Source organism: Mycetomoellerius zeteki, unplaced genomic scaffold (genome assembly GCF_001594055.1).
Source record: "Mycetomoellerius zeteki isolate Tzet28-1 unplaced genomic scaffold, Tzet1.0 scaffold211, whole genome shotgun sequence".
Classification (NCBI taxonomy): domain Eukaryota; kingdom Metazoa; phylum Arthropoda; class Insecta; order Hymenoptera; family Formicidae; genus Mycetomoellerius; species Mycetomoellerius zeteki.
The window spans coordinates 774,344-801,233 of NW_017257076.1; the positions used below are offsets into that span (position 1 = coordinate 774,344).

The window sequence follows — 26,890 nt, forward strand, 5'->3', positions numbered from 1 at the left end:
TTGTATTGCTGCAAGAGGTGCACATTTCGAACAAAATCTTCATTAAAAAGTTTATAAATAAAATAATTAAAATAATAAATTAAATATATTTTTTTCTTTTTTCGTGATTTCCTGCGAAACAAAGCAAAAAGGAGCATATGTCTATAGGACTTTTTTTCTTAGTTTTTTACTCCTCTACACGCTCCCGAAGTTTTGCCATTTAATTTGGAAACACCCTGTATAAATGACGAATCGAGATATTACGAAGAATGCACTTTGTCTTGGCAGACACGATCAAAGGTTAACTTGGTATAATCAGAGAAACAGAAAATATTATTAAAAAGATAAAAGTCAATCGATCATCAATTTATGCCATACATTAGTTTCACCTGTTTGCTATTCCTTATACCGCCGTATGGTTTTCTTTTTTTTCCGCGAAAATTGTTCAAAATTACTCGCATTTACAACATTATCGGTTATCGCATAAAACTCAATTACAAGAAAAAATAAATAATAAACATTAAAATAAAATAAACTGTTAAAATATAAATAATAAAAAATAAAAATAGATACTATTGTAAGAAATGCTTCAAAAAACTGCATAATTAAACTTAAGCAATTCATGATTATAATTCATAATAGGACAAGTAATTTTTGTAAATCCCAAAATTTTTACTCTGCAATAGACCTCTGTGAAGCTGGTCTATCTTTTTCAAAATTTAGAAAAAATAAGTAGAGTTCTGATTGTCCTCTGAAGAGTTCTAAAATTCTCAATTGATTTTGGAAAGAGTTCCATTGATTAAAGCGGTGGAAACACCATTGGAAGTAACGGAGGGGTCAACTTTATGATTCTGAAAATTTAGAATTATTAACTTCTTTATCTTTCATTTTAACACTCTAATCTATATAGAACAATCGATAAAACTTTTTGGAAGCTTACCAAAACTCTTAAGAAAATGCTGCATTTCCGAAAAATAAAAAAAAAATTATTAAACTTTTTTTTTAGAAATCCACCGTTATGTACGAATTTTAATAGCTCTCCAAAGAGTTCTAACAATTATCTTTAATCATGCCAAGAACAAAATAAAAAAGTTCTAGGAAACAGTTTCTAAGGACTACGTAATAATATCTGTAACGTGCTCAGGTTTGTAAATGAATATTGGCCTGTACATTTCAATAAACCAATTCGACAAAATGTGGTAGACAAATCTCTTAACAAATATGTTCTCGTAGTATATCATTATTTGTTAGAGTTTATAAACCGAGACGGTTCCGGTCCGTTCTACCTCGTGCAATCAACAATCTACACGGTGCGCTCAGCAGCCGGTGGTAATCTGCTCTTATCTTTTCTCCGCCACCTATGGTTTTGCAATTTAGACGTATGCAACATGAAATATCGTTGCCGCGGCAAGAAAAGGCGCACGGGGCGATTTCTACCGCATACGCGCCAACTGAAATCCTTATCGGTCTTACGGCGATCCGGTCGGAATGCACACTCTGAAATGTAATCGTGAAACCGAACGACGAAGGAAAAAGAGAAAGAAATAAAAGAAAGAGCCCCGCATAAATTACAACGTGCAAATGTTATAGATGCGAGCGAGACATTTGCCTGCAGATATGCGGTAAAAGTTACGGTTGAAAACACGTGCATCCGAATGAGAGAAAAACATTGGACCTTTTAACGTAAAATATATCGTGTATTTGCACAATTACAATTATGCAATCGAGTGCTTACACTTTCGCTGCGTGTCTATATAAATTTGAAAAAAATAGAAAGAAAATATTATTGATGATCTTTGTAATAATTTTAACGCGCCCTAGTTAGCCCGAGGATCATAAAGTCAAAATTAAAGTGAAGTTCTTGCTGCTCGTCGTCGCGAAGAAGACGACGATTTAGTGATGAGTATGAGTACAAAATAATTAAATTACTATCACGGTTCTACTTTCACCTCATTTCATTGACAAGTTTCTCCTCACGTATGTGACAATGTAATAATTTATGCCCCGTGTTTTGCCATCCCATTGACGCGTTGCATTTTAATCGGCTAATAAGGAAAACGTACGTTAGAAATGTGACAACATAGTCATAAAGGTTTAACAAACCAAGCGTAACGAACGTCAAGAAATAGCATGGGATTATACACAGTAAAAACATTTGTGTATCTGTGTTGGAAACGGTCTACTCACATTTGTGTTTACAGTTTGTGTTGGATATTTTAACATACTCGAGTGTTAATTTAACGTAATATGATTATGTTATTTAAAGATTTTGCAAAAATAAAAAACAGAGGGTCGATTGTGTATCTCGAAATAAGGTAAAAATTGCAAAAGTGAGCAAATTCACTATCTACTACTGGATGCACTCACTTTCTCCTTGAGATTAAAAATTTTTCTGCAAACATGAACTACATAAAAGTGAATATTTCAATATTCAGCACATTTTCAGCAATGTAAAATGTAAACTAAATTATCTAAATGTCATTCTAGATAAAGACATTTTTTAAAATCTAAGATGCAGATAAAAGTAATTAATATTTTTAATATCTAGATAAAGATGAGATAACATCAAAATATATTTCATCTAGATAATTTTATATATATTATTATATATTATATATATAAATATACATAATAATATATTATATATATTATTATATATATTATTATATATGTAAAAATATACACATGTCGACAATTATACTTTACGATCAATGTTGGATCTTATCTAGATAAAATTATCTAGATGATCATCTAATCGTGTTACAATGCGTCTTCCAGTTGTAGACTGTTTGTACAACTGAGGAAAAATCCTTTATATTCTTCCTGTCTATACTTTATACCTTACGATTATAGTCGTGGGAGATGCAGTACGAGAGCAAAAAGAACGCGGCGCTTGAAAAATAAATCGCGAGTAACTAAATACTGCTAATCATTATATTACGAAATACGCATTCATTTGGAAAAAAAGAAGATTCACAAAGTGACCCTCGGAGACAATACAAACAAGAAAGTATCTATGTGTGAATTACACAGCATTGCGTAACGTACGACGTCGCGACACGTCGATTAAATTATCACAGGCGCAAAGAAATTAATGAAAAGATGAACGCGATAAAAACACGTGCTAAATATAAACGTACACTTCAAAAATATTCTTTTACACAATTTAGAAAATAGCTTTTTAAATGCAAATTTTTTTTCTTTTCCACGATTAGAGACAATTGATATTAAAAAATGAAGAAGAAAAGAATTACAATAAATAATGCCACAAATTTGCTCTAAAGAATAGGTTCAAATGTAATACGATAAATAAATAATAATAAAGTGCATTAAAGCATTTAAGCATTAAAGAATTAAAGAAATAAATAGTTATTTGTCGCAAATTAAATTATTAATTTACGACCCTCTCTAAACGATGTTACGTATCGAGACAAGGTCAGAATGATTTTTAAGTTCTCCGAACTATGATGTTGGACCTCAAACTTGCGGGAGTATTCAATAAACGCGAGGGAAGGAAGATGGGAGGATGATTTTCTCGGAATCATAAATAAATTGCCGTCATCGATAGCCATTCCGGCGTCGCTGTTGATGCCCTCACTATCGCACTTTCCTGTTACAATGAAGTTCAGTTTCCCTCGTCCCTGTATAAACGCGGCGCAGGCAATTGCTTTTTTCTCCCTTTCTTTTGCCAAGAAAAAGGGGTCATTAAATATTTGCCGTTCTGCAATACAAGAGCGGAGAGACACATTGCATTGCGCGGCCGGCCGGTAGTTTTGAAGTAGGAGGAAAAGCTAATAGCAGATATCGTGAGTAAATTCTCATGTGGAAAGAAATTTACGCACTGTGAATCTAAAGCCACACTTAGAGACATTTTTATGTAGTTTTGCAGAAAATACACAGGAATACATATAAAACTATAAAAATTCTCATATAACGAATCTACAAAATTCTTATATTTTTAATGCTATTTAGAAATACTAAAAAAGATCTAAATCTAGAGAATTTAATAATTTAATAATACATTAATAAACATTAATAATACACAAATAATAATTAATAAACATTAATAATAAATTATAATTTTTAATATTAGTTTCAAACATTAAAGTCGCATGAAAAATTATTTTACAGCGTGTAATTATTTTGTTTTTTTTTTATTTTAACTGCTTTACTAGGAAGACAAAGCGAGCAAATTTATATAGAAGAAGAAAACACGATAATAAACAGTTAGTTAAAACTATTACTTAATAGTCGATGTTATCGATATTAACAATTAAATAATAAAGTCGCATAATGAGAATTATCTATTATTTCTACTTTTCTAAATAAATTCTTAAAAATATCTAAGTCATTCAAATATATAAATTTTTAGTATCTTGTTACTTCTAACGACATGACTGTCGTCTAAGCGGTATGCACAAATATAAAACCTTTTATCTGATAAGAACCGTTGGTTCGCGATAGCGCGTTCAAACCAGATAAAATCATTTTTTAGTCGGTGATGCAAGACTAACAGAAACTAAATTACAGTTAGGTTAAAGTTTCAAAGAAAATATACTTGGTAAAACTTTTGTTTTATCTCTTCTATTAAAGATGTATCAAGTGTATCTCTGTAAAAAGTGATTGAAATGGAAATTTATACTTTCCATATAAAAATGAATATTATATACATATGAAATAGTTCAACAGAGTTAATATTTATAACATTTAACAACAAATACAATTTTATAGTTTAAATAAAAATTTTGCCATTTTAACTATTTTAATTATTTCTTTACAACACGTGTGCTGCTTATTAAAATAATTTTTAATTCAGGTTTTAAATCGCCATTCTAATCGTCAAATCTTTTGTATTACTTTCAAATACAACATAAAAAAATCTTTTTCATTTTATTAAAAAGTACATCTAAAACATTCCTAATTCTTTTTTTCCTGTCTTTTTCATTTTGCAGTAAATAAAATACAAGATATCTCAATGCAAATAAGAATAATGAGAAGATTGCGAGATAACTAATTCTCTACTTTATCAAGACATGATAGGCAAGAAATTACATTAGGAAGTAATTTTAGCAGTTATTTCAAATATATTCTGTTCACATTCTGTAGAGGACAGCATTCACTGAAGACTAGAGTTTACAGATACCAGTCATATCGACAGATAAATGTGTGATTTGAAATTGAAACTCATGAATTATCACTTCAAGTAACATTTGCAATTTTCATTTCTTTAATGAAAAAATATTGTTTATATTTACATAATTTTACACCCATATATTTTAGCAATTTTAACCATTTAGGCATCGTAAAGGAACATTTAAAACAGTTGTATATTTGTCAACAAATGGCGGCCTCTACAAAAATTAATATCTAAAAATGTAATAATATTTGATACCTTGTTTCCTTAATTAATTTTATTATTTATTCCAATTTTAATATCCTCTGACTCTTTGTTAGTATTTATGTAGTAATGATATTTTTAAAAATATTACATCAAGAAATATATTATTTATAATAATTTTCAAATTAATATATTATATAAATAAATATGATATAATATGTTAAAAAAATTGTTTTTTTTTCAGATTTGTAATACCTTTTAAGAAAAATAGGACAACTTATGTTGTGAAATTATATGAATTTTATAAATTATACTCAAGAAACTTATATAAAAAATGAAATAACCAGCAATGTACGATACACTTTGCAGGAAGAAGCACTAGATGGCATACTACTGCAATTTTGAATGTAAATACATTTATTTCTGCAAATATTACTATTTAAATTAAATAACCAAAAAAATTTATGTCTCAGGAAACACTTTCCAAGTGTGTCCATTATATGCAAACTAAAAATTTTATAAACGAGATTTTTTATTACAATATTTTTAGTTTAGTTATTAATTTTTGTAATAAATCCTTTTGTAATGAATTTTACAATGGATAATTAAATTATTTTACTTACAGTTTTGTTTTAATGAAATCTGCTTTAATAGAATAAAATTACATGATAGTACATATCGCAGATTATTATTTTATAAATTGATAATATTCATTGATGAATATTCATCGCATAAATCTCCATTATTTGCTAAAATTTTGTATCAAATAAACATATAAAAATGTTTTTTTTTCCCATTTCTCACGTATTTTTTATTATCTATTTTATTTTATTTTTTCAATACTCCCTGAACATTCACGAATGTGGCCGATAAAAAATTTTTTATACATAAATATATATAAATATGTATAAACATATATAAACATGTATAAATGTTCATAAACATATATAATATAATGATATATATGAAATACGTGTCCGTACATTCTTCTCTCTTTTGTAAAATTACTTTTTAGTGTAAAAATAATAATAATGAGAAAATAATTAAAAAATAATCAAAAATAATTAAAAGGATAATTTTCTCATTGTTTGTTTTAGAAAAAATTAAGTTTGGAGAAACGCAAAAAAATTGCTCATATATAATTGTGTATAAAATTTTGTATGAGTAATTTTTTCACATTTCTTCAAATTTAATTTTTTTAAATAAACAATGTGAAAATTATATATTTCTTTTAGTATAGTCTAATGGCTTAGGACGCTCGTACAGAATACAAGAGATCCGGGTTCGACTCCCGGCCGAGGTAATATTTTTTACAATAAATTTAATTACAGTTTTTTCAGCATATTAACATCTTTAAAATATGATGCCTGTTTGAGCATCGAAATTATTAGAAATTAATTTAATTTGCGAAATTACTACAGTGGTTTAATTGCGTTTATATAGTCCGGAAACTTTTCGGCGCGCAATTTGTTAGACTACAAGTTGATATGTCAAGTACATGGTATATAGCATATTTAGTGATTCAAGATTGAATTATTTGAGCATTTTAAGATCTAGCTTCGACCGATATAGGGTTCTAGTTTATCGATTGGGTTCTCACATGTACGGTCTAAAAATGATATTATTATTGATTATTTTTTTAATTATTTTTTATGTCTTCTCATTATTATTTTTTTATTACACTAAAAATAAATGATTTCACAGAAGAAAGAAGGATGTACGGATATATTTCATATTTTATTATATATCTTTATGAATATTTATATATGTACATGTATAACGTTTATATTTATATATAATACATGAAAAAATTTTACCGGGTATTTCTTTTGTTATATTTATTATTTAAAATATTAGTGATCCTTTTAAAAAATTATTGCAATAATTTTGTGTTAAAAAATAGTACTACAGAGTGCGACATAGCCAGACAATTTGCGATGACTGTAAAGTCATTATCTTATCTGACCCATTTTACGTTTACCTTACCGTATCGTGCGCAAATACCAGCTACACCTAAATAGCATTTGGTATGAGAATTTTTAGGAAACTGTCTCACACAAAGAAAAAATTACGGTCATAAATTATTTGAAGAACTTTATTCTAGTTGCATACATAATATAAGAGCTTCCGAGTTTAATGTCAATATTATATTTTTCAGAGTATTTGTTCACGTTTTTTTAATCCAGATTATTTTCGATTATTTAGAATATATCATCGATTATTTAGACTATATCCAATCACTATATTCAATACATTATATTGATACCAACAGATGGTAGATCAATAAATAATTTTTTATTGACATAATAAAATTCCTATCAATATTTACCCACAAATACGCTTTAAATATTTATGTAAGTTTCTAATTATGAATCTTTTAATATATATATAATTATAAATCACAGGAATAACAATCCAAGCACATAATTACAAACTGTATTTTTGTAAATACATAAATAAGAATAGATACCAATATCTTATCGTATATAATATAGACTACATTTAATTTGAAAAGTTTGATAATAAGTAGAGACGGAATACACACATATAGAAGTACAGAAAGTAAAAATATTTTAATATTGCTTTTAATACACATTATCATTATTTTTTACGGATTGCAGACATCTGAGCATTTTATCGTGCATTGTGAAATGCATTAGAGCCGTATTACAACATGCACTTATTGTCATTATCTTATCTTTATAACATTTTAAAAATATGTACATGCGTGCGTTATCTTTACTATAATTTCATATTTTCAAGAAGTATATAAGATGCATCACTTTGTCTCTAATTCTCTCTATATCTGATCATCTCATTTTAGAAAAAATTTATTTCAGAATAAGTTTATTGACCTATATTCTTTTTAGTAATCCAAATTAATCGATTATTATTATACAAATAGATGATCTTATTTTTGTACTTGCAACCACACAGATAATATCTTCCTTTTCAATCTCACGTTACTGATGTTTAATAACTCAAAGTTCAAAAATATATCTCCTATCCGTATATCTAACTGATTATCTATACTTCGCTGTCTACTCCGAAATCTGCCAACGAAAACAGTCGCTAAACGTCGTTCAACATCGTAAGTCCATAAGCAGATTCTCGCGCGACCTGTTCAACACTGCCGTTTATTTACAATCATTCCCATCGTCCACGCACTTCCTTTCAGCCGGACCACAGCCTCTCGTCGTCGCATCGACGCCCACGCAGTCGATCGGCAACCACGACGCGTTCTCCAACGATCTTTCAGCCCACTAGCGAGCCCGAGCTTCTCTGGTTCCAGGTGGCGTACCGGTGCTCACCTGCCAGCACATAATTTTTACCTGCGACCCTCCACCGGATCGGGGACCAGCCCGACCAATCGGCGCGCCCGACCCTGGGGCCCCACGCTCGGCGTTCGTTCTATCTTTCAAGAAAAGGTACGCCTCGAATAGCTTGCTCAGCTCGAACTTAGTTCAGAAATTTCGCTGTACGCAATAAACGGACGTGTGAACCGATTGTCCTGTCTGCGCATATTGCGCCGCGTGATCGTGCGCATTACGAGTGAATCGCATTTTCTTTGGAACGTCGACAACAGTTCTGTGGATCAGGTGAGTGTTCATTGCGACAGAGCCAACGCAAGACGCCTCCTGGTCTTGGCTGATGACGCAGGATCGAATGATCGGCAACGCGATCGGTCAAGATGGCTCCGATCTCACCAAGGATCCCGTGGCACTCTAAGTTAGGACGTGACGTTGATCGTTTAGTACCGGAAATGTTATCTTATCGTTGTTAAAGCTATTTTATTGCGTCGCGCGATCGTCGCGATATTTCCCGATTGCTTTGTTAAAAATCGAATTTATAGTAGTTCATGGTATTTCAATCATTGCCATTGCAAAGAACTTTTCGCATCTCATTTCCTTATTTGAAGTTGTATAAAACTTATTTCTACTGCGTTTATTCGCAACTGTTAACATTTCAGATTAACACGCGGACCGATCTTTGTATGTTCATTGAAATTTCCTTAATGTGTGCGTCAATAGGATAAAATACGCGTTCGAAGAAACTCGGAGTCAGCTGCGATCCGTGTTTCCTTGTCAGTATTTTTCTTATCTATAAAACCTTGATGCTATAGGATATCATAATTTACACAATCAAAATACTTAGAATTTAACGAATGTTAGAGCGTATTGAATTGTATGTGGTAAAAAAATTCACATCCTCAAAATAATCTCGATATAAAACAGTGACATGTTTTAAAAAGTTTTACATAATTTACATAAACGTAAATCGTAGTCACGGGTTCTCGTTATCTCTTTTATGATTATGACGATTAGTCATATCGAAATACCGCTGAATCAATTATGAGCAATATTTCATGTTATTATAAAGTTAAATATTCCTAACAAACAAAATTGACGTTTTATTAATAAAAGCCTATTTTTTGAAATTTAAAGCATATTAATTTAGCAAACAGCTGATTATTTGTTATCATTTTGACGTTATTTTGACGTCGAAACGACACAAATAACAGCTTATTTGCTGGATTAAAGTGCTTAAGAAATAGATCGAGAAATATATCCATCCGTGTTACATTACACTTTACTGATTGTGAGTTGTTTGATAAGTCCCTTTAATTACACACTGAAAAAAAAATTGCAGATTTTAAATAAATATTTACTCCAATAGTACTAACGAAATATTTATTTATAGTAAATAAATATTTATTCAAAATAAGACAATTATGTTTAAATCGAATAAATATATGTTTACATTTAGTAAATATATATCTGCAAATTTTTTTTCTGTGCAGAAATTCATGCGTCTCCGAAGTTACGAAGTGCTTCACAAAAGCATATTCCGATCACCATTAAATTACACGATCGGCAGAAAGTGCACTTGAGTCATCCTCATTTCCGATTCCATCCTTCAGGCGCATGCCGACGTGACCTGGAAACCACTGGTAGTCGAATGCAAATTCCGGTCGCGAAGATATCGCGTCGCGAGCTAGCCGCGGAATTCTCTTGGTGCTTGGCGCATTCGCGTATCGCGCATAGAAATTCGTATGTCGCTCGCTTGTAACGCAATTCACTCGGTTGTTGACTGTCGACGGAATGTCGCGTGTACTCAATGATCTCACCGTATATTTTTAGGCTTATATATACGACCATTCGAATCCACGTCGATCAGTCAGGATTTCGGCCAACCTCTGTCTCATTGACTTTCACGAAACTTTCCATAAGACTCGAGCTCACGAAGACGTATCGAGTGAGAAAATCGGTAAATTCTTCGTAAATTGCGCTATCAGGTCGTATGATTGCTTGCGCAAAATCGAAGCGTGATATTTTAAAAGCACATTAACTGGCCTTTATCGTTCTTCTGCGTTATCTTAGATACGAAATTTATATTTTAATAAAAATGACTCCCGAATTAACTAACATTTTTAAATTTATCTTATCTAAAATAGAACAAGTATTTTTATAATTTTATTATATCATTTATTTTATTTATTTAATTATGTTATTTCTATTATTTATTTTATTCATTATATTAATATGCAGTTATAATTGATACGTGACATATTTCTTAATCTATGCGCTAAATGCGATTTGCAAGCGTACAATCATTTAAATAAACAAATCGGTTATATAAAGAACTTGAAATATCATCTGCTACGCACGTGTTAACACGCAGTAGTAGTGAATAACTAAAAACAAAAAGTCTGATGGTTATTCTGATCACAATGGATAAAGTCGATCCATTAATTTGTTTTTTTTTTATCACACACTGTCCAATGTTGTTCCGTCCATATTATTTAGATATTGAAACTAAATTAAAAATTTTCTGTTTTATATTTTCAAAGATGTCATTAATATTGCTTTTAGTTTAAACTTTTCTGCACAAAATTTAACGTTGTCTGACGCGATGCAGTACATGTACGCGGTGTAGTTCGACTGGCACTATTATTATTTCGCTATACTATAGTAATCTTTCGGACCATTGTACCATTGCGCAATGGCAAGGTCAGTGTCCATCCGTAGGATCTATTTTTACGTGTAAGAAGCGCGATTCATGTGCCTCTGACTGGTCGGAAAAGCGGACGAACGCGAGATGATGATCAAGGTGTTAATAAACATATTACTATAAAACTATCAAATAAATTAAATCATCATGTTACAAATTAAACGCTATTATTTAAAATAGTAATTACTATAATAATAAATATAGTCCTGAACGATATTACAGAAATCTAGCAATAAGTTTTTCCTTATAAAATGTTTTCCATTGAAAATTAAATCATTTTAAATAATAATTATGTTTCTATTAAAAGAAAGTTAATTTAAAATTTATTTTAAAAATTATAATTTTTAAGAATTATATAATTATTATAAGATTAAGTTAAAAAATTATAATTTTAAGAATTATAAAATTATTGTAAAGTTGAAAGTATACAACAAATTACAAGAGAAAAAGAGGTGCATATTTAAGGGATATTTATACATAATGTTTAAAAAAATACTGACAATTTGAAATTATTTGGTAGCATTATTTTACAATTAGATATAAAATCTTTCTTTTACCTTGATGTTTTTATTTAACTTCGTCCTGGACGCATAAATATCGAGTAATAGAGCTAATTTGTGCCATATGTATTGATTTAGTGTCTTTACTACTTCGTCTTTTTTATTCCAAGCCGAAAGAGGAAAACATGTGCAATGTTCTACACAATGTGCCTCAAGAATAAATTCTTTATCAACATGATGAATAATGTGATGTGGTAAAGAGATAAACGATTAATACGTGTCGCTCATTATATACTGTCAGTTTCGAGATTTTACCGGTGTATAAAAGAAGAAAAAAAAATCCATGTGTGAAAATTCGTCAGATGAATATTTCCGCCACAATTTTCCATATATAATTTTTTATTACTGTTTGTAAATAACATGAAAGATAAAATAGAATCACTATCAATTAGAAACGTTAAACGAGATTCAAGGATCTCATAACTACAAGTTATGTTAAATCAGTGGAATATACGCGAATATTTTTCTTTTAATTGTAAGCACATTTTTCCAACGCTCCTAATATCAGCTAGCAAAGTAATTAGATTTTCATCTTAAATCAGGATTCAATCAATGTGATTTGTTCCGATTGTGTTTCTTCAAAGATAGACAAAGAGTTGTAAAGTTATATTTAATTTATTGATACATTCTAATTATTCAATTAGAATGTATCGCTTCTTTGCGATTCAAAATATAATATTTAGTATGATTTTCCCAGTTTTTAGTTTGAAAATAACGCAATTTCATAACGCCATGATCTGAGTATCTCTAAAAGTCAATATGAAAGAATGCCTAAGCGATATTCCCGGAAGATATATTGTATTTCAGTTCGGTTCACGTACGGTGCAACTATAAAAGGCTATACGGCAATGAACGTAATTTCGATTCACCATGAACCATTCGCCATTGAATCAGGATGATTTTCTCAATGCCACGTGATTGTGATGCGAGGTCGAACTGTATAAGGATAATGAAGATATTTTGAAAACACGATGTGCAGCGCTTTTGTATGTTTCTTAAGAATCCATAAAAAAGTAACATCAATTTTTCGTCCTATTGTAATTATGTCATAGTAAAATGCTATAATTTAAATGATTTCTTAGAAGTCACGAAGATATTGCTTTTTTTCGGTAAAATTCAGGTCCCAGACGATATCGGAGAACGAGAAATAAAAAAATAAGATATAATAAGATATAATAGATTTCTGTTATCGCGATGCTACACTAATTGCAAGCGTACATAGTAACAGATAACATCAAATTACATCAATGCATCACATGTATCACAAAATTTTAAAAAAGTCTAATGAGTTTCGTCATCATGCAGTATTTTTTCAAATAATAGGCAACGATACATGCTGACGTGCTAATATACTGATACACTTATATATATATACAATATTTTTCATAATTCTGTAGGTATTATATAGTTAACGCATTTCCGAATTGCATAAACGGTATTCAACGCATAAACACATATGAAGACATAACAACACACATGCAATTTTAATCGAAGAATGGTTCAAATTAATTAGAGTGACTAATTAATAAAAATACAATGCGTGATATTAGAGATATTCTATGGAATCACTCAGTTTTGAGTAATATTTGTGTTCCATGCGGCAAGCGTAGGTGTCTTCCCGGCGTCATTTAAATCGAATGAAATACGTACATTCTCTGCCCTAGCCTTGGTCCCGACGTTATTCATAAACGAACAACCTCGTATAGTCCATACATAGCGAATACGAAGTATTGACACGTGTGGTCGTATCATTCGTGTTCACTACTTCCATTTCTCACACGAAGATCTAGAGGGTCAACGACGTGGATTGACCTCCAGCGAACAGACGGTTACTGACACACAAGGAAAAGCATCGTTGCAACAAGAAGCGCGAATTGCCTCGGTGATGATGAGATATCGTCACGGTTGATGATTTCTAGGAATTAAAATTCCCGCGGCAGATGCAGAGGAACTTAATCGAAACTATAGACGCTCTCGAGAAGAGTTCTTGTGCGAAATTCTTATTATAAAGAATTGTAAGGTGATAAAGGAGATGAAGAAAATATATTGAGTTTGTGTCTATATAATTTATGTGCAGTGTCACTTTCTAAAGAGAGTGTTTAGGGGAGTTCAAGAGAAATTGAAAAATCTAAAATATGCAACCGCCAGTTTGCAGACTGTACCGTTTGTTAACCGTACGCTAAATTACAACGGGCAACAGCGCGGTCGGAGACAAAACAAATATGTTCTTCGAGTACAGAGTACGAGAGATAAATACAGATAACACAATGAGATAAAGCACAATATCTTTCGCGATAAAAAAGGAGAAGCGATGTTTTTCTTAGGAGTGAAATAACTTTATACGCGAGACAAAGAATAAGATTTATTTAATTAAAACGTTATTTGGTATTTGAAACTAGATTTTTAAAATAGATTAACAATAACAATCAAATTAAAGATATCTCTTTCAAGAGTTCCAGTCTACAAAAATTCTTGTTTCATATTTTTGCAATAGTTGATTTGTATTATTCTTCTACACTTTTCTATTATTTCTATATGTATTGAAAAATTTTTTATTACTTAATATATTTATTTATTATATTATATAATATTATATATTTATTATATCACAATAATATTTTGGTTATAAAATAAAATAAAATATGCCACGCAATATGGATATTAATTACATTTAAATAAAAAATTATATGAATCAATATCTCTTCTCTCTCTCTCTCTCTCATTTATGTACAAAAGATGTTGATGAAACAAAATAATTTAAAATATCATTAAAATAAATGCACAGTACTTATCGCAATGTAACGAAAAAATTACAAATACATTTCTATATTATATTAAATAAAATATAAGGATACATATGTGTGTGTCTCTATATGTATATGGAATAAAATATAAAATTGCATATATCTGCCATCAAAGTTATTATACGAGTACGTCTAATTATAAAGCTTTGCATACAATTATTAAATTAAAGAGATCAAATACGCAATCTGTCATCGTAAGTTAATCGCAGCTGCACATGTTACTATAATTAATTGCAACGATCGCGCATTGCGTAAGTTCCAATTACAATTCGAAAAACGTTTACATGATGAAACAAGAGCATCGCGACTATGGAAAAAAAATACATACCGATCTACGTGAAAAGGTAGACTTCGAACGAAAGGAATGTATTCCTCGCTTAACATTCTCGTTTAACGAATAAAGAGATTTTATGACCCGTGCACGTTTGACGATAGAAGCTGTACGTAACAACCAGCAATAATTATCATAACCGCTGGCATACTACACCAGTCAACTTGTACGTGCATTTACTACGGAGACGCTGACATTTTATCAACGTCTAGAATGTCTAATGTGAAAAGTAAAATTCTTGGACTATTAATAAAAAATTATTTAATTATGCTATAAATTATTTAAATTGCTATCGATTATAATCGCTATTATATCATTGATCGTTTCCAATTTTCTTTTAAACTCATTCATGTTTACGAGAAGTAATTTGTCATTTAATTAACATGTTAAAAGTACACAAGTATCATTAGAATACTCTCGTATTAAATAGTCCTAAATGAATCACAATTGTTTATCACGACAAAACGAACGATAGAATGGACTTGTAATTCCTATTCGGAAAGCAAGGTATGTCTCTTCGAGGAACGCGTGTTCGCATCGTGCTGCAATCGGACACGCTCGCGTATGTCCGACGGAATGTGTTGGATTAAAGGCGTGGGCATTTGCAAAAAAATATCAGACTGCATGCACGATACGCAACGCCAATATCTCTTTGCATTTAAAATTGTAACGCGACTTAAATTACGATAGTCGCACTGCAATCTCAAAATTATTATTGTTATTAGCAGAGGCTGTTATTAGGAAAAGGAAAGCAATTGATTGATACCAATACAATATAATTGCTTCCTCTCACTCGCATTACGTATGCCTATGCAAATATATAAATAACACTAACTTCATTGATAGAGAAAAACGCGATAAGTCTATGAGTTAAATATTACCTATATATACGGAAAACTATAATCGAAATAAAAAATTTTCCAAAGAGTTATTTAAATAATGTTTTATATATTGGGATAAAGTGCAAAAAAATATTGTTATATTTTGAATACACAATAAGTAAGAAAGAATGCTTATACCGGTCAAAGCTGATTCTTAAGTGCTTTGAATAATTTCATGTGAATTTATATTACCACGCGTGAAATTATTATGTAGACATTTTTTTTTACTTATTGTATATTTACGTTATCTGGTCCTAAAAAATCGTTTATTATTGTTATATTTGCTATTGTTTCAAGATAAGATAAGATAGATTACATATATTGTTTTCCTGGCTTTTAATTTCTTTTTTGAGCACAAAAGAAATTGCGTTTCAAATAGATTCTCTATAATCATTTTTAAAGATAAATTTTTGAAGTATTTTAAAATAAATGTAGAAAAGCAAAAAATTTTTAAGAATTTTGTTCTATTTAAAATCTGTGTTTTCATGCTTATCATATATATTATCAGTAATCAGTAATCAGTATTCGCTCAATTGATGGCTATTCTTTTGTATTTATTTTTATACTTTTATCTAAATTTAATATTCTCTTATTCCACGAATATTTCCTTACAATTTACTATTTCAATTTTACTAGTATTATGATTTTTACGCGAATTAAAATTGTCTAGATGACCCGCTGTGATTCGAAAGTACCGAAACGTCGAGATTTCATGGATCTCTTTCAAATTAGGTTGGTTTCCTGCTTTCCTGGACCCGCCGGCAATTTAGGATTCGAGGGGAGGAGCTGACCACCTGCGCTTCGTTTCGAAGCAAGTAATTCTACCTGGCTTAAACCCCGAGAAGCCGTCAAGTTATCTTTGAGAGATCGAACAAAGACTCCAGATGGAACTCGTGGGTCCTATATTTAGCTTCCGCTTCTTAAATTCACGCGTAAACGCGTATGTTTGTTCATTTTACGTTCAATCTTCCTCTAGATACATTCCACTAACGACGATGTGTCGATCTTCATCTTTTCTCAAGAAATTTCTCCGAGTCAACAAAGAAGCGCCCATATGGCATTGAAAAGAACGAAAAGTTCCATGGGGGAACCGTGGACCTGAATATCTTCTTTCAGTTGGTCTCAATGAAACGTATCACGAAGTAGTCAAAACGGTCAAAAATCGTCCTGCTGGTGCGAATGTCAAGCACAAACATAATTCGCTTAATTCATTCAAGATTATTCGATTGAATGATCGAGAATTAGGATGACATTCTAAGAATGAAGAGGATCTTAATCTTATCCTTTGCTCAATCGCAATTCAGTTTAAAAGAATCATCGAGATTAAATATCGACATATGTATGATCCGCACGTAGTCTGGCGATCGCTTGCCGAACGAAACAAAAGCATCCAGTAAGATAACTCCATTGTCATCAAATGACAAAAAGCATCTCGAATGACTATTGCGCAGCGCGTTGATTGTGTATTGTAAATTCTTCGAGAAATATAATTAACTAGTAATGAATAGTAAGAATAACATTATCAATAACATTAACTAGTCGTGATTTTTTCAAAATGCTCATTGAGATAAGATTGCCAAGCTACATTATTTGTTATTTCAATTTTGATTAAGATTCTAGTATCATCTATATAGCAGTCGAGAGTTTCTCAGAACTGGTCTGCGTCTTTCTGACGCGAAAATAATTGTCCGCGATTTCAGTATTTACAAGTCACCACGGTGTACCGCATACCGATGTATTTCTTACATAGAAGATATACGTTGCTGATAAACTATTCTTCGCGCTCCTTGCATTTGCATCTCGAAGCTGAAGTCCACGCCAGAAAATTGTTTACGCGGAAGCGTAAGAGAACGATATTATACTCGCATAAATCCCGCTCTGAGAATGAATGTATGATCAATTTTTGCCGAGTCGGATCAGCTTCAGGAATGAAATACGACGCGACGCAAATAAAATTGCTCGATATATCTGAACGATAATATGAGAGAGGAGGAAAGAAAAAAGAGAGAGAGAACAATGCAATATTATTTCTTCGCCCTGTCGCTTCTTAATAATATCAATTTTTACATTGTCAAATTCTTATGGATATATTCTTGTAATTGTTATTAAATCTTACATTTATTGTGAAGAACTGATTTATAGCTACTTGTATACTGAATCAAACAGGTGAAGAAGATAGTCGTTCTACAAAAATTAATTGTTAAATTAATATAGGCGAAACTTTGTGAGGTTACATCTTAAAGTTATTTTTTTTTTACAAAATCTCACCGCATTTTCTCGTTCTACGTCCTAATCTGTGCCCACCTGAAAATTTCCAACTACTCCAGTTCTGGTTACATTCGCGAAAAACATTGAGAACCACGATTGATAAAAACGTTCGGTTAGAAAATCGATCTTCGTACCTTGTAAAAAAGCTTTTGTCACACAACTCTTGATAAAGAATACGTGACTGATAGAGGCGTACGTCGATTGAATACACGTAACGCATTTAGCTTGAACGCTACTTAACAAAATAATAATTATGCTTCAGTGCTTTAGAAATTTATATGTTGAGGGATATAAGTTATTTAAAATAATCAAAACTCTTTGATTAGCTCTTCTCTTAGACTGTACGTGCGATATTTTATTTTAATCGATCAACTTTCGAGACAATAATCCCCCTTCACACCAGTTACGAAGTTGTTCGTCCCACGTACAACCAAATACGTTCGTAACTAATGCAAACAGGTTTCACGTCGTTTGTGTAACATTCATTATGTATAAATAACATAAAAATATTATAATAATATTATTGTAATGGAACAATTTCTGTAATAATTATTGTGATTATTATCCGCAATTTTTTCTAGTAAATTAATGCTCAATGTATAATGTAAATACAGCAGTTTATAAATTAGCTTCAGCATAATCAGCACTTAAGTTGCATGAAAATGAGGTAATGAAACACGTTGCGAAAAAAAAACGATGTGACGGTTTTTTGTTTGATGGTGTATTTCCTATGCAGAATATTTCTTTGTGTCTCTGATTACGATAATATTGTGTAACAATGCAATATGTATTTAATAACGCGCATGTTTAAAAATTGCTTCATTTGTAAGAGATATTTCCCATTATTTTAATAACTTCTGTTTCTGCTATCATCTAATGACTATTTAAAACTAGGGATGTATGATCTCCGGATTGATTCACTAAAAATCGATTTTTTGCAAAAAGATCGCTTCAAAATGCCCTCACTGTTAAAAAAGAAATAGCAATTCCTTATGAAAAAAGATCGGTTTAAAATAGTTCTTTTTAATTAAAAAAATTAATTTTCGCAAAATAGATCGTTATTGTTGTTTGGAAAGATCGATTCTTTTGAAGATCGGAACATCTTTGTCCAGAACTGCATACGTTTTTTCATTTCCGTTTATCGAAGTCCGTACCAGTTTATTCACATATGTGCCAGAAGTCACGCCAGTCTGCAAACTGTCACTGTTATCTAACGTCAGCGTCAATAGGTGGGGCAGTAACGTTGTGCAGTAACGCGAACCGTAGTTGCGTCGGGTGTACCCCATTCGTTAAAATTTCATTGCGAATGGAGCAAGAGTTTGAATTATTCCTCGTGACGCGATCACTTTTGAAAATCATCAAGGTAAAGATACACTCTTCTACAAAAATTTGATTATTTGAAAGTCTCGATTATTATTCCAACTCTATTTAAGAGATGATTCGATAGATTAGAAATTTTTGAGTCAACAAGTTTTTAAATAAATTATATTGCGTTTTTAAATAAATTACATTGCATATAAGAAGGATTACGATACTTCGCATTTACAGCAATAAAATAAGTAGAACGGTTAAGTTCCCTTTTACGTCCGCAAAGAGACATCAAAATAGCACATCCGGTTCGGTAGAAGAAACTTTAGTGCAATGATTCGAGGTACTCCGGAAGAAGTTTTCTCTTGTTTCTTTGTAAACTGCGAGTTTCCGTTCTTGCACTTGATTGCATTGACACGAACGTGACGCCTCACAACGCAACACTCAATTTCTTGAAAACTTTAATACAACTTAGCACTACGCTACAGAAGAGTGAAAAATCATTATAACAAAGCGTTCCATAACATTATAAATCGGTGTGCATAAACAATCGTATACAAAAAGGATATTCTGATTTAATAATAATTGATAAATTAAAATTATATTTTTAATAAAAATTAAAAATTATATTTCTTAAATTTTTGTAAATCGTCTATTTCCATATTTATGAAATATGTTTCGGAAAGTTCAACAGAACAACGTTTGCTTTGTGAAATAAATTGGTCGGCAGATGTTATTTGAGAACGAATAAGAAAAAGTCTCACGTTACACAGACCACTTTAGAAGTGATGTACTCCCTGTACTTCAATTTAAAAAGTTTTAAAGATTAAGAAAGATCGTCATTTTTTTAATTATTTTTTAAAAAATAAAAAAATAAGCTAAAGCATATTCTTATAAATTAAAATTTAAACTAAATAAAAATTCTAAAGAAAGATTAAAATCGTATTTAATTAATTATTTGTATGAAATATATATATAAATTGCACAGACTTTGTTTTATTTTCGTATACAAACTAGAAGAACGATTGCAATTAATAAATAATAATAAAGAACTCTGATGTCCGAATTAATTATGAGTACAAATATCTTTGTTAATGCATTAGAACTACTAGTAAGCATTACATATAAAATATTCTTGTCTTGTCAAATAACGAAGATCGATTATTTTCAGAATAAGCCATAATATGGAGATCTCAGCAGCTTGGCTGCTGACCATCTTCTTGGCAGTTGCTACTCTCACAACCGATGCATTAACTATTTCGCCACTCGCTACAGAAGTCGGTTCAGAGAATAAAACGACTGTTGAATCTGCGAAAACTACACCGAGAAACAACTTTATAGATTATGCGAGACCCTTTACGAATGTGAAGGACATACTGATGCAAGAGATCCAGACTTTAGACAAAGATGCTACCGACGCTAAGGTAAATGCGGATAGGAAGAATACTTATTATCTTATATAACATTTTCTCTAGTGAAATTAGTGCGGTTATATCTTTCTACATAAAAGAGAGTTCAATTATTTGCGAAGTTATGCTTAACATAATTATTAAATATTGGCGGATAAAAATTTTCCGCTAATTACTTACATCATTGCAATATGTAGACATAAATAATGTATCTATAATTAAAGAGAAAATTCTTAAAATTCAAACATAATTTTTAAAAATTGAATTCTGAAATACAGTCAGTTTTAATTTGATTTTTGCTGTGTTATTTAATTAAGCTATACTTAATTACGATTTAAAAAACGTTTATTTAGATTCAAGAAGAGGTGGCGAAGACTTTCAAGGCTGAAGCGCAAAGGGACAGCACAAACATCCGAAAGACGACCTCTAAACCGATCAAACTAAATGTATCAAATTCGCTTCTGAAGGAAGAAGAGGAATTGAAGAAACTCGAAGCTATGCCCTACGAGGACGACGATGAGGCAAACTTCGATGATGACGATTTCGGCGAAGAATACGAGGACGACGACCTGCCGGTGGAAGATGATGAAGAAGTTATGACACAGTGCCCTGATTACTGTAAATGCGCCGGGCAATATGCCGCTGCAACAACTGCAACGTATGTTCCTAATCGGATCATTATGTAACTGAATAACGTCCCTTAGTGACGGCAGATAAAGAGTTCGTGAATAGCCTGTTTCCGGCTTAGAACGCAATCATATGACACAGTTTTCTACATTAATAAAGAGTTAATAAAAATCAAATGAATACTCCGGTCTCGATACAGAATTTTATTATTATTTTCGTAAAGTTCAAGGACGTGCTCAAACACGATAAAACGAGGCAATTTAAAAAATTACGTATCTATGTTGTGATTATATTTAAATGTAATTATTCTAATATATATATATATACCTTTTTTTATCTTATTTAATCGTCATAACGATTTCCTTTATGCTTTATAAGTTCTTTAACATTTTAATATTAGTTATATATAATTAATTATATAGCAAAGTCATTAGATGTTCTTCTAGAACGATCGAATTTAAATCGATGTCAAAAGGTTAATTATAATTTGTCTAATATTAGAGATGACAATCGCTAGATAGTTACACTCTAAAAAAAGATGAATGTGGATTTAACACCATGCGGTTAATATAATCCTCACCTTGGTGTTGATACCAACATATTGTTTGAAAGCCACGTATTAGATCATCACCATGTTAGTATTAATACAACACAGTGAAAATATAAACACCGTATGATCAATATCCATATTTTTAGAATGTAACATACACTAAAAAAACAAGTGTTTAATTTTAAAATATTAAAATATTTTATTCTTGTCTTCGTTTTTTAAACACAAAGATGTTTTAGTTTCAAATATTATTAATAAATAAAATATTATATATTTGGATTTAAAACGCTAAAACGTTTAATATTGAAATATTTTTTATTATTAAACGTTTATTTTACAAAGTTGTTTTAAACGTAAATATTTAAAAAACTGCACTTTTTACAGCGTAGCTGAATAGAATGAGTCAAGTAGAAAAGTGACACCTTTTACGTCAATGAGATGTCATTAAGACGCCATCTTGCCACTTAAGCAGTATACAATTTTGCCGTTAATTATTCCCATTCTTTTCTTTTTACTATCTACAGATGCACCAAACTGGTAAATGAGCAGTCCTTTGGATCAAGTATTGCTCATTTGCGCATCGAAAACGCCGGCGAAATACGACTGGGACCGAACGCTCTGCGGGCTCGCGGTCTTCAACATGTGGAATCCATCACCATTGTCGACACACGCATAGTCGAGCTAGATCGCACGGCCTTCAATGGCATCACGTACCTGTTCGCCGTGAACTTGACACGCAATGGTTTGCAGGACATCCACCCGAACACCTTCCAGAACAACACGCAACTCAGCCTGCTCACGATTGCTGGTAATCCGCTTAAGCACATGCATGACTCTAAGTCGAAGCATTATCTGTTGCACGCACCCTCGGTCACCGATTTCGATTTTTCAAACAATGGAATATTACGGCTGAAACGCACCGCGTTCTCCAAAATGCACAGCCTCAATTTCATCAATTTACGTGGCAACCGGCTAAGAGAGATCGACAGCACGATCTTTGACTCGTTAGACCAGCTTATGGAAGTGGACCTTTCGGATAATATCCTGGATGAAATCCCGATCGATCTATTTGTTGATAAATATGTTCAAATTGTTCGTGTCGCTGGTAAGAATGACAACATATCATCATGTATGAATGTATCATTATATTACTTATCAATATAAAATTATTAAAATTATAAATGTTTGATTGAATTTAACAGAATGATAAATTTTAATTTAATTATAGCTATCATCTAATGCCAATAGTAAACTAAGATTTTTTTAACCATTGAGAAATTGATATAGAAAAAAATTATTTTCAGGAAATAATCTATCAACGTTGGCCACCATAAGTTCCTCGAAACTGACGATGCTCGATGCTTCGAAAAATAAGATCAGAGTAATTGGTAAAGATGATCTAGAAGGCGTACCATTATTAGATCAACTATATGTCAAATCGAATAATTTGAAGAGAATCCATCAGCATGCTTTCAGCAATCTCGAGCAATTACAATATTTGGATATCAGCGATAATAAGCTTTCCTTATTAACTGAGCATCATTTCAAATCCAATCCAAGACTACAGGTTCTGCTGATGAACGACAACCCCGGTTTGCAAGTTCTGCCAGTTTTTAAAACTTACGACTTGCAATTTAATACATTCAGGTAAATAAATCACTGCCGCTTGATTTTAAGAATCAAATAAATTAGTCTGTATATATACAATAATCTGCTGTTTTCATTTAACAGCATTACCCGTTTCGAGTGCGCAAATTGTGGTCTGGATAGCCTCAAGCCTGGCACATTTGACGAAATGCCGGCGTTGACTCGGTTAAAGCTAGCAAAGAATCGTCTATCCGCCTTGCCCGATGGATTCCTGGATAATCTTTCGTCTCTTCGTGAACTGGATTTGTCTGATAATATCATTAATGCTCTCCGACCCAACATGTTCCGCGGCGCCATAAATTTGAGCAAACTGAATCTCGCTCGTAATCCATTGAGAACATTGCAAGTAACGCCGTTCCTGGACCTTCCAAGTCTCACCAAGCTGGACGTGAGCCGATGCAATCTTGAGCGCGTCTGGAGTGAAGCTAGAGTGCCGTTGAAGAGTCTTCGGTAAGATACTTACAGAAATTTATTATGATCCGTGTTCTTTCGTGAATTGTCGTATTTGAGGATAATTTATAATCTTTTTTTAATATTATATTTTGCAACATATCTTCTGTATTACGAACAAAATTATTCTATGACATTTTTATCAAGATATATATTGACCAGTGTATTTTGATGTCAAAAGATCCATTGATCAATGTATCTCACATTTTCGCTCCTGTTTAGATTCCTGTCGGTTCGTGATAATTTTCTACGACGAATCACCGTCGAGGAACTGAGGGCCACACCACATCTCACCGGTCTGGATTTGTCTCATAATCCCTTGGATTGTGACACCGAGTTCACTGAAGCTGTGCAATGGCTTACCGATCATGGTGTTGCACCTACAGAGGTACTTGAGTGAGTATTCAAGTTTAGTCATCAGTTAAATGTTACATAGGACATCTCTCAATCTCTCTTTCTCTCTGTCATGTTTTTACAGGCTTATCAGTGATAAATATGACGATATTGAAGATATTGATAACTTTATGGACATCAACCAATGGACAGATTTGGCAAAGATAATTTGCGATGGAATCGATGATGGTCCACCAGCTAGATCACCTCCTGGCAAAAGCACACAAAAAGATACTCTTCTAAATATTGATATTGTAGAGGACTCCGATCCCTTGTTGAAACATGAACTCGATAACGATGAGGTAAAACGACAATAAATAATGACACATATACGTTTTAGAAATGTTTCTTTCATATATTTTAATTATTTAATATCTCTTTTGATTTATATAATTTTTAATTTCTTTGTATTATAATTTATTATATTATAATATCATTTTTAGACCGTGAGAAACACAATCGATAAATTAAAATCCTATATCGGTCGAAACTAGATCTTTAAATGCTTAAATAATTCAATCTTAAATTACTAAGTATGATATATATGTACTTGACATACATACCACACTTGTAATCTAAGGAACTGTGTATCGAAATATTTCCGGACTCTAAACACAATTAAACCACTGTAATAATCTCGCGAATCAAATTAAATTCTAATAAATCTAAGGAACTGTGTATCGAAATATTTCCGGACTCTAAACACAATTAAACCACTGTAATAATCTCGCGAATCAAATTAAATTCTAATAATTTCGATGCTCAATGAGGCATCATATTTCAAAGATGTTAATATGCTGAAAAAACTGTAATTAAATTTATTGCGAAAAATATTACCTCGGTCGGGAGTCGAACTCGAATCTCTTGTATTCCGTACGAACGTCCTGAGCCATTAAAGTACCGAAGTTATTTATTATATTATTTCCTAAATTAAAATGCTGAATGCGTTTATTGTAGAAACTGAACATCGATCACGGCATGCAGCATATCGATGAGCCGCGACTTACGCAGGATCAAGAATACGACGAAGACTTCGCAGTCACCACGCAATATCACACTTGGTACAACTGGAAACCCGGTTTCAAAGTCTGGTTGGTTTCCGGCACTGTTCTGTCTGTTCTGGTAATCTTCCTGTTGGTAGCTCGCCTTGCCTGCTGCTTGGCGAATAAACGAGGACGAGGTCCTGTAATCAGGCCACCCATGATTCTTCGTCAGGGTCTGGTTGACAACAAAAACTGCGGTTTGGTGTATAAACCTTTGCAAGAAGAAATAGCCACGCCTCACATGCCAAAACGCGGTAGCTTCTACTCGAGCAGCACCTTCCATTACGATAAAATCGTACCAGAGAGTGTATAAGAGAACTTGTTTCCTGATTAATCAATTGACCCATTACTGGGCAATCTACCGATGTGATTGGTTGTGAACAGCGAATCGTAGAAAATCATTTTGCGCTGTTCTCGCGAATCAAAAGAAGTTCTCAGACTGTTATTGGGTGAACGACGAAGCCAATAAATAATTAGGCAGATTCTTTTGACCATATAGCTTGTAATATATAATCCTGTTGGTAAATTGTTATAATTCGTTTTGATTGAAAGAATATAACTGAGCATTTAATTCGATCTCCTAGAAACGAATACGACTGATCGTGACAAATATTTCTTCTAGGCTTTGTCGTGTTCTCAAAGTTTACATAAAACACGTGATTAATAAGCATTTGTTATTATTAACTCAAATTAATTGTTATTATTAACTCAAAGATGCCTGATAGAAACGAATAGTTATAATACATCTTAAAATAACGGATAGTTATAATATATCTTAGATATATAAACTGCAGTACTGTGTTACAATCATATGTAATTATGTAGCTTTTTGTAAGAAACAAATGAAAAATTAGATTATTTTTTACAAAAAGTAGAGTTACGGAAAAATACAACAATGTACTTATTATTTATAAGCTCAAAGTAATAACAGCTTTACTTGAGTAATAACAGCTTTACTTAAGTAGCGGATTTTTAAGAATAATTCGAAAAAGAGCAGTACTGCCTAAGAAGCACATATTTAATCAAATGAAGATTCTACATGAGGATGTAATTTAATAATAATAGTAATATTGCGTTAATTGGGCAAAAGCATGTCTATAATTGGTGGTCGGTGACGAATGAAGGAAAGAATTACGTATGTAAAATTTTATACGAAACGAAACGAGAGAGCTTCCTGTAGGATGTCCAGTCATAGTAATATATGCCAACAATATAACAATAATTATGGTGAGAATATCCTAATTCAATGAAAATTCGAAAATTTACGTTCAAACTAATACTTTGTACGTA

At 31.7% G+C, this 26,890-nt stretch overlaps 1 protein-coding gene across 3 annotated transcripts; it reads left to right on the top strand.

Annotated features, from left to right (window-relative positions):
- The first annotated feature begins 8,362 nt into the window (after positions 1-8,362).
- Gp150 (leucine-rich repeat domain-containing glycoprotein 150) lies at positions 8,363-26,591 on the top strand. Of its 3 annotated transcripts, XM_018447783.1 has the most exons (10): positions 8,363-8,408; positions 8,496-8,745; positions 20,653-20,905; positions 21,244-21,548; positions 22,592-23,172; positions 23,372-23,714; positions 23,799-24,164; positions 24,387-24,560; positions 24,643-24,859; positions 25,515-26,591. In XM_018447783.1, exons 3-10 carry the CDS (start codon positions 20,666-20,668, stop codon positions 25,911-25,913), a joined length of 2,625 nt encoding a protein of 874 aa, XP_018303285.1. In that variant the 5' UTR covers positions 8,363-8,408; positions 8,496-8,745; positions 20,653-20,665; the 3' UTR covers positions 25,914-26,591. The 3 variants fall into 3 exon arrangements, with proteins under 3 accessions (XP_018303285.1, XP_018303283.1, XP_018303284.1); XM_018447781.1 differs by lacking the exons at positions 8,363-8,408; positions 8,496-8,745 and adding an exon at positions 8,768-8,916; XM_018447782.1 differs by lacking the exons at positions 8,363-8,408; positions 8,496-8,745 and adding an exon at positions 19,422-19,536.
- The last annotated feature ends 299 nt before the right edge of the window (positions 26,592-26,890 follow it).

Bases quoted from the DNA above. Each gene is read 5' to 3' on its own strand.
- Gp150 (XM_018447783.1), top strand. From the start codon at position 20,666: ATGGAGATCTCAGCAGCTTGGCTGCTGACCATCTTCTTGGCAGTTGCT. The intron at 23,715-23,798 runs GTAAATAAATCA...TTCATTTAACAG, and splicing joins TTGCAATTTAATACATTCAG to CATTACCCGTTTCGAGTGCG. The intron at 24,561-24,642 runs GTGAGTATTCAA...ATGTTTTTACAG, and splicing joins GCACCTACAGAGGTACTTGA to GCTTATCAGTGATAAATATG.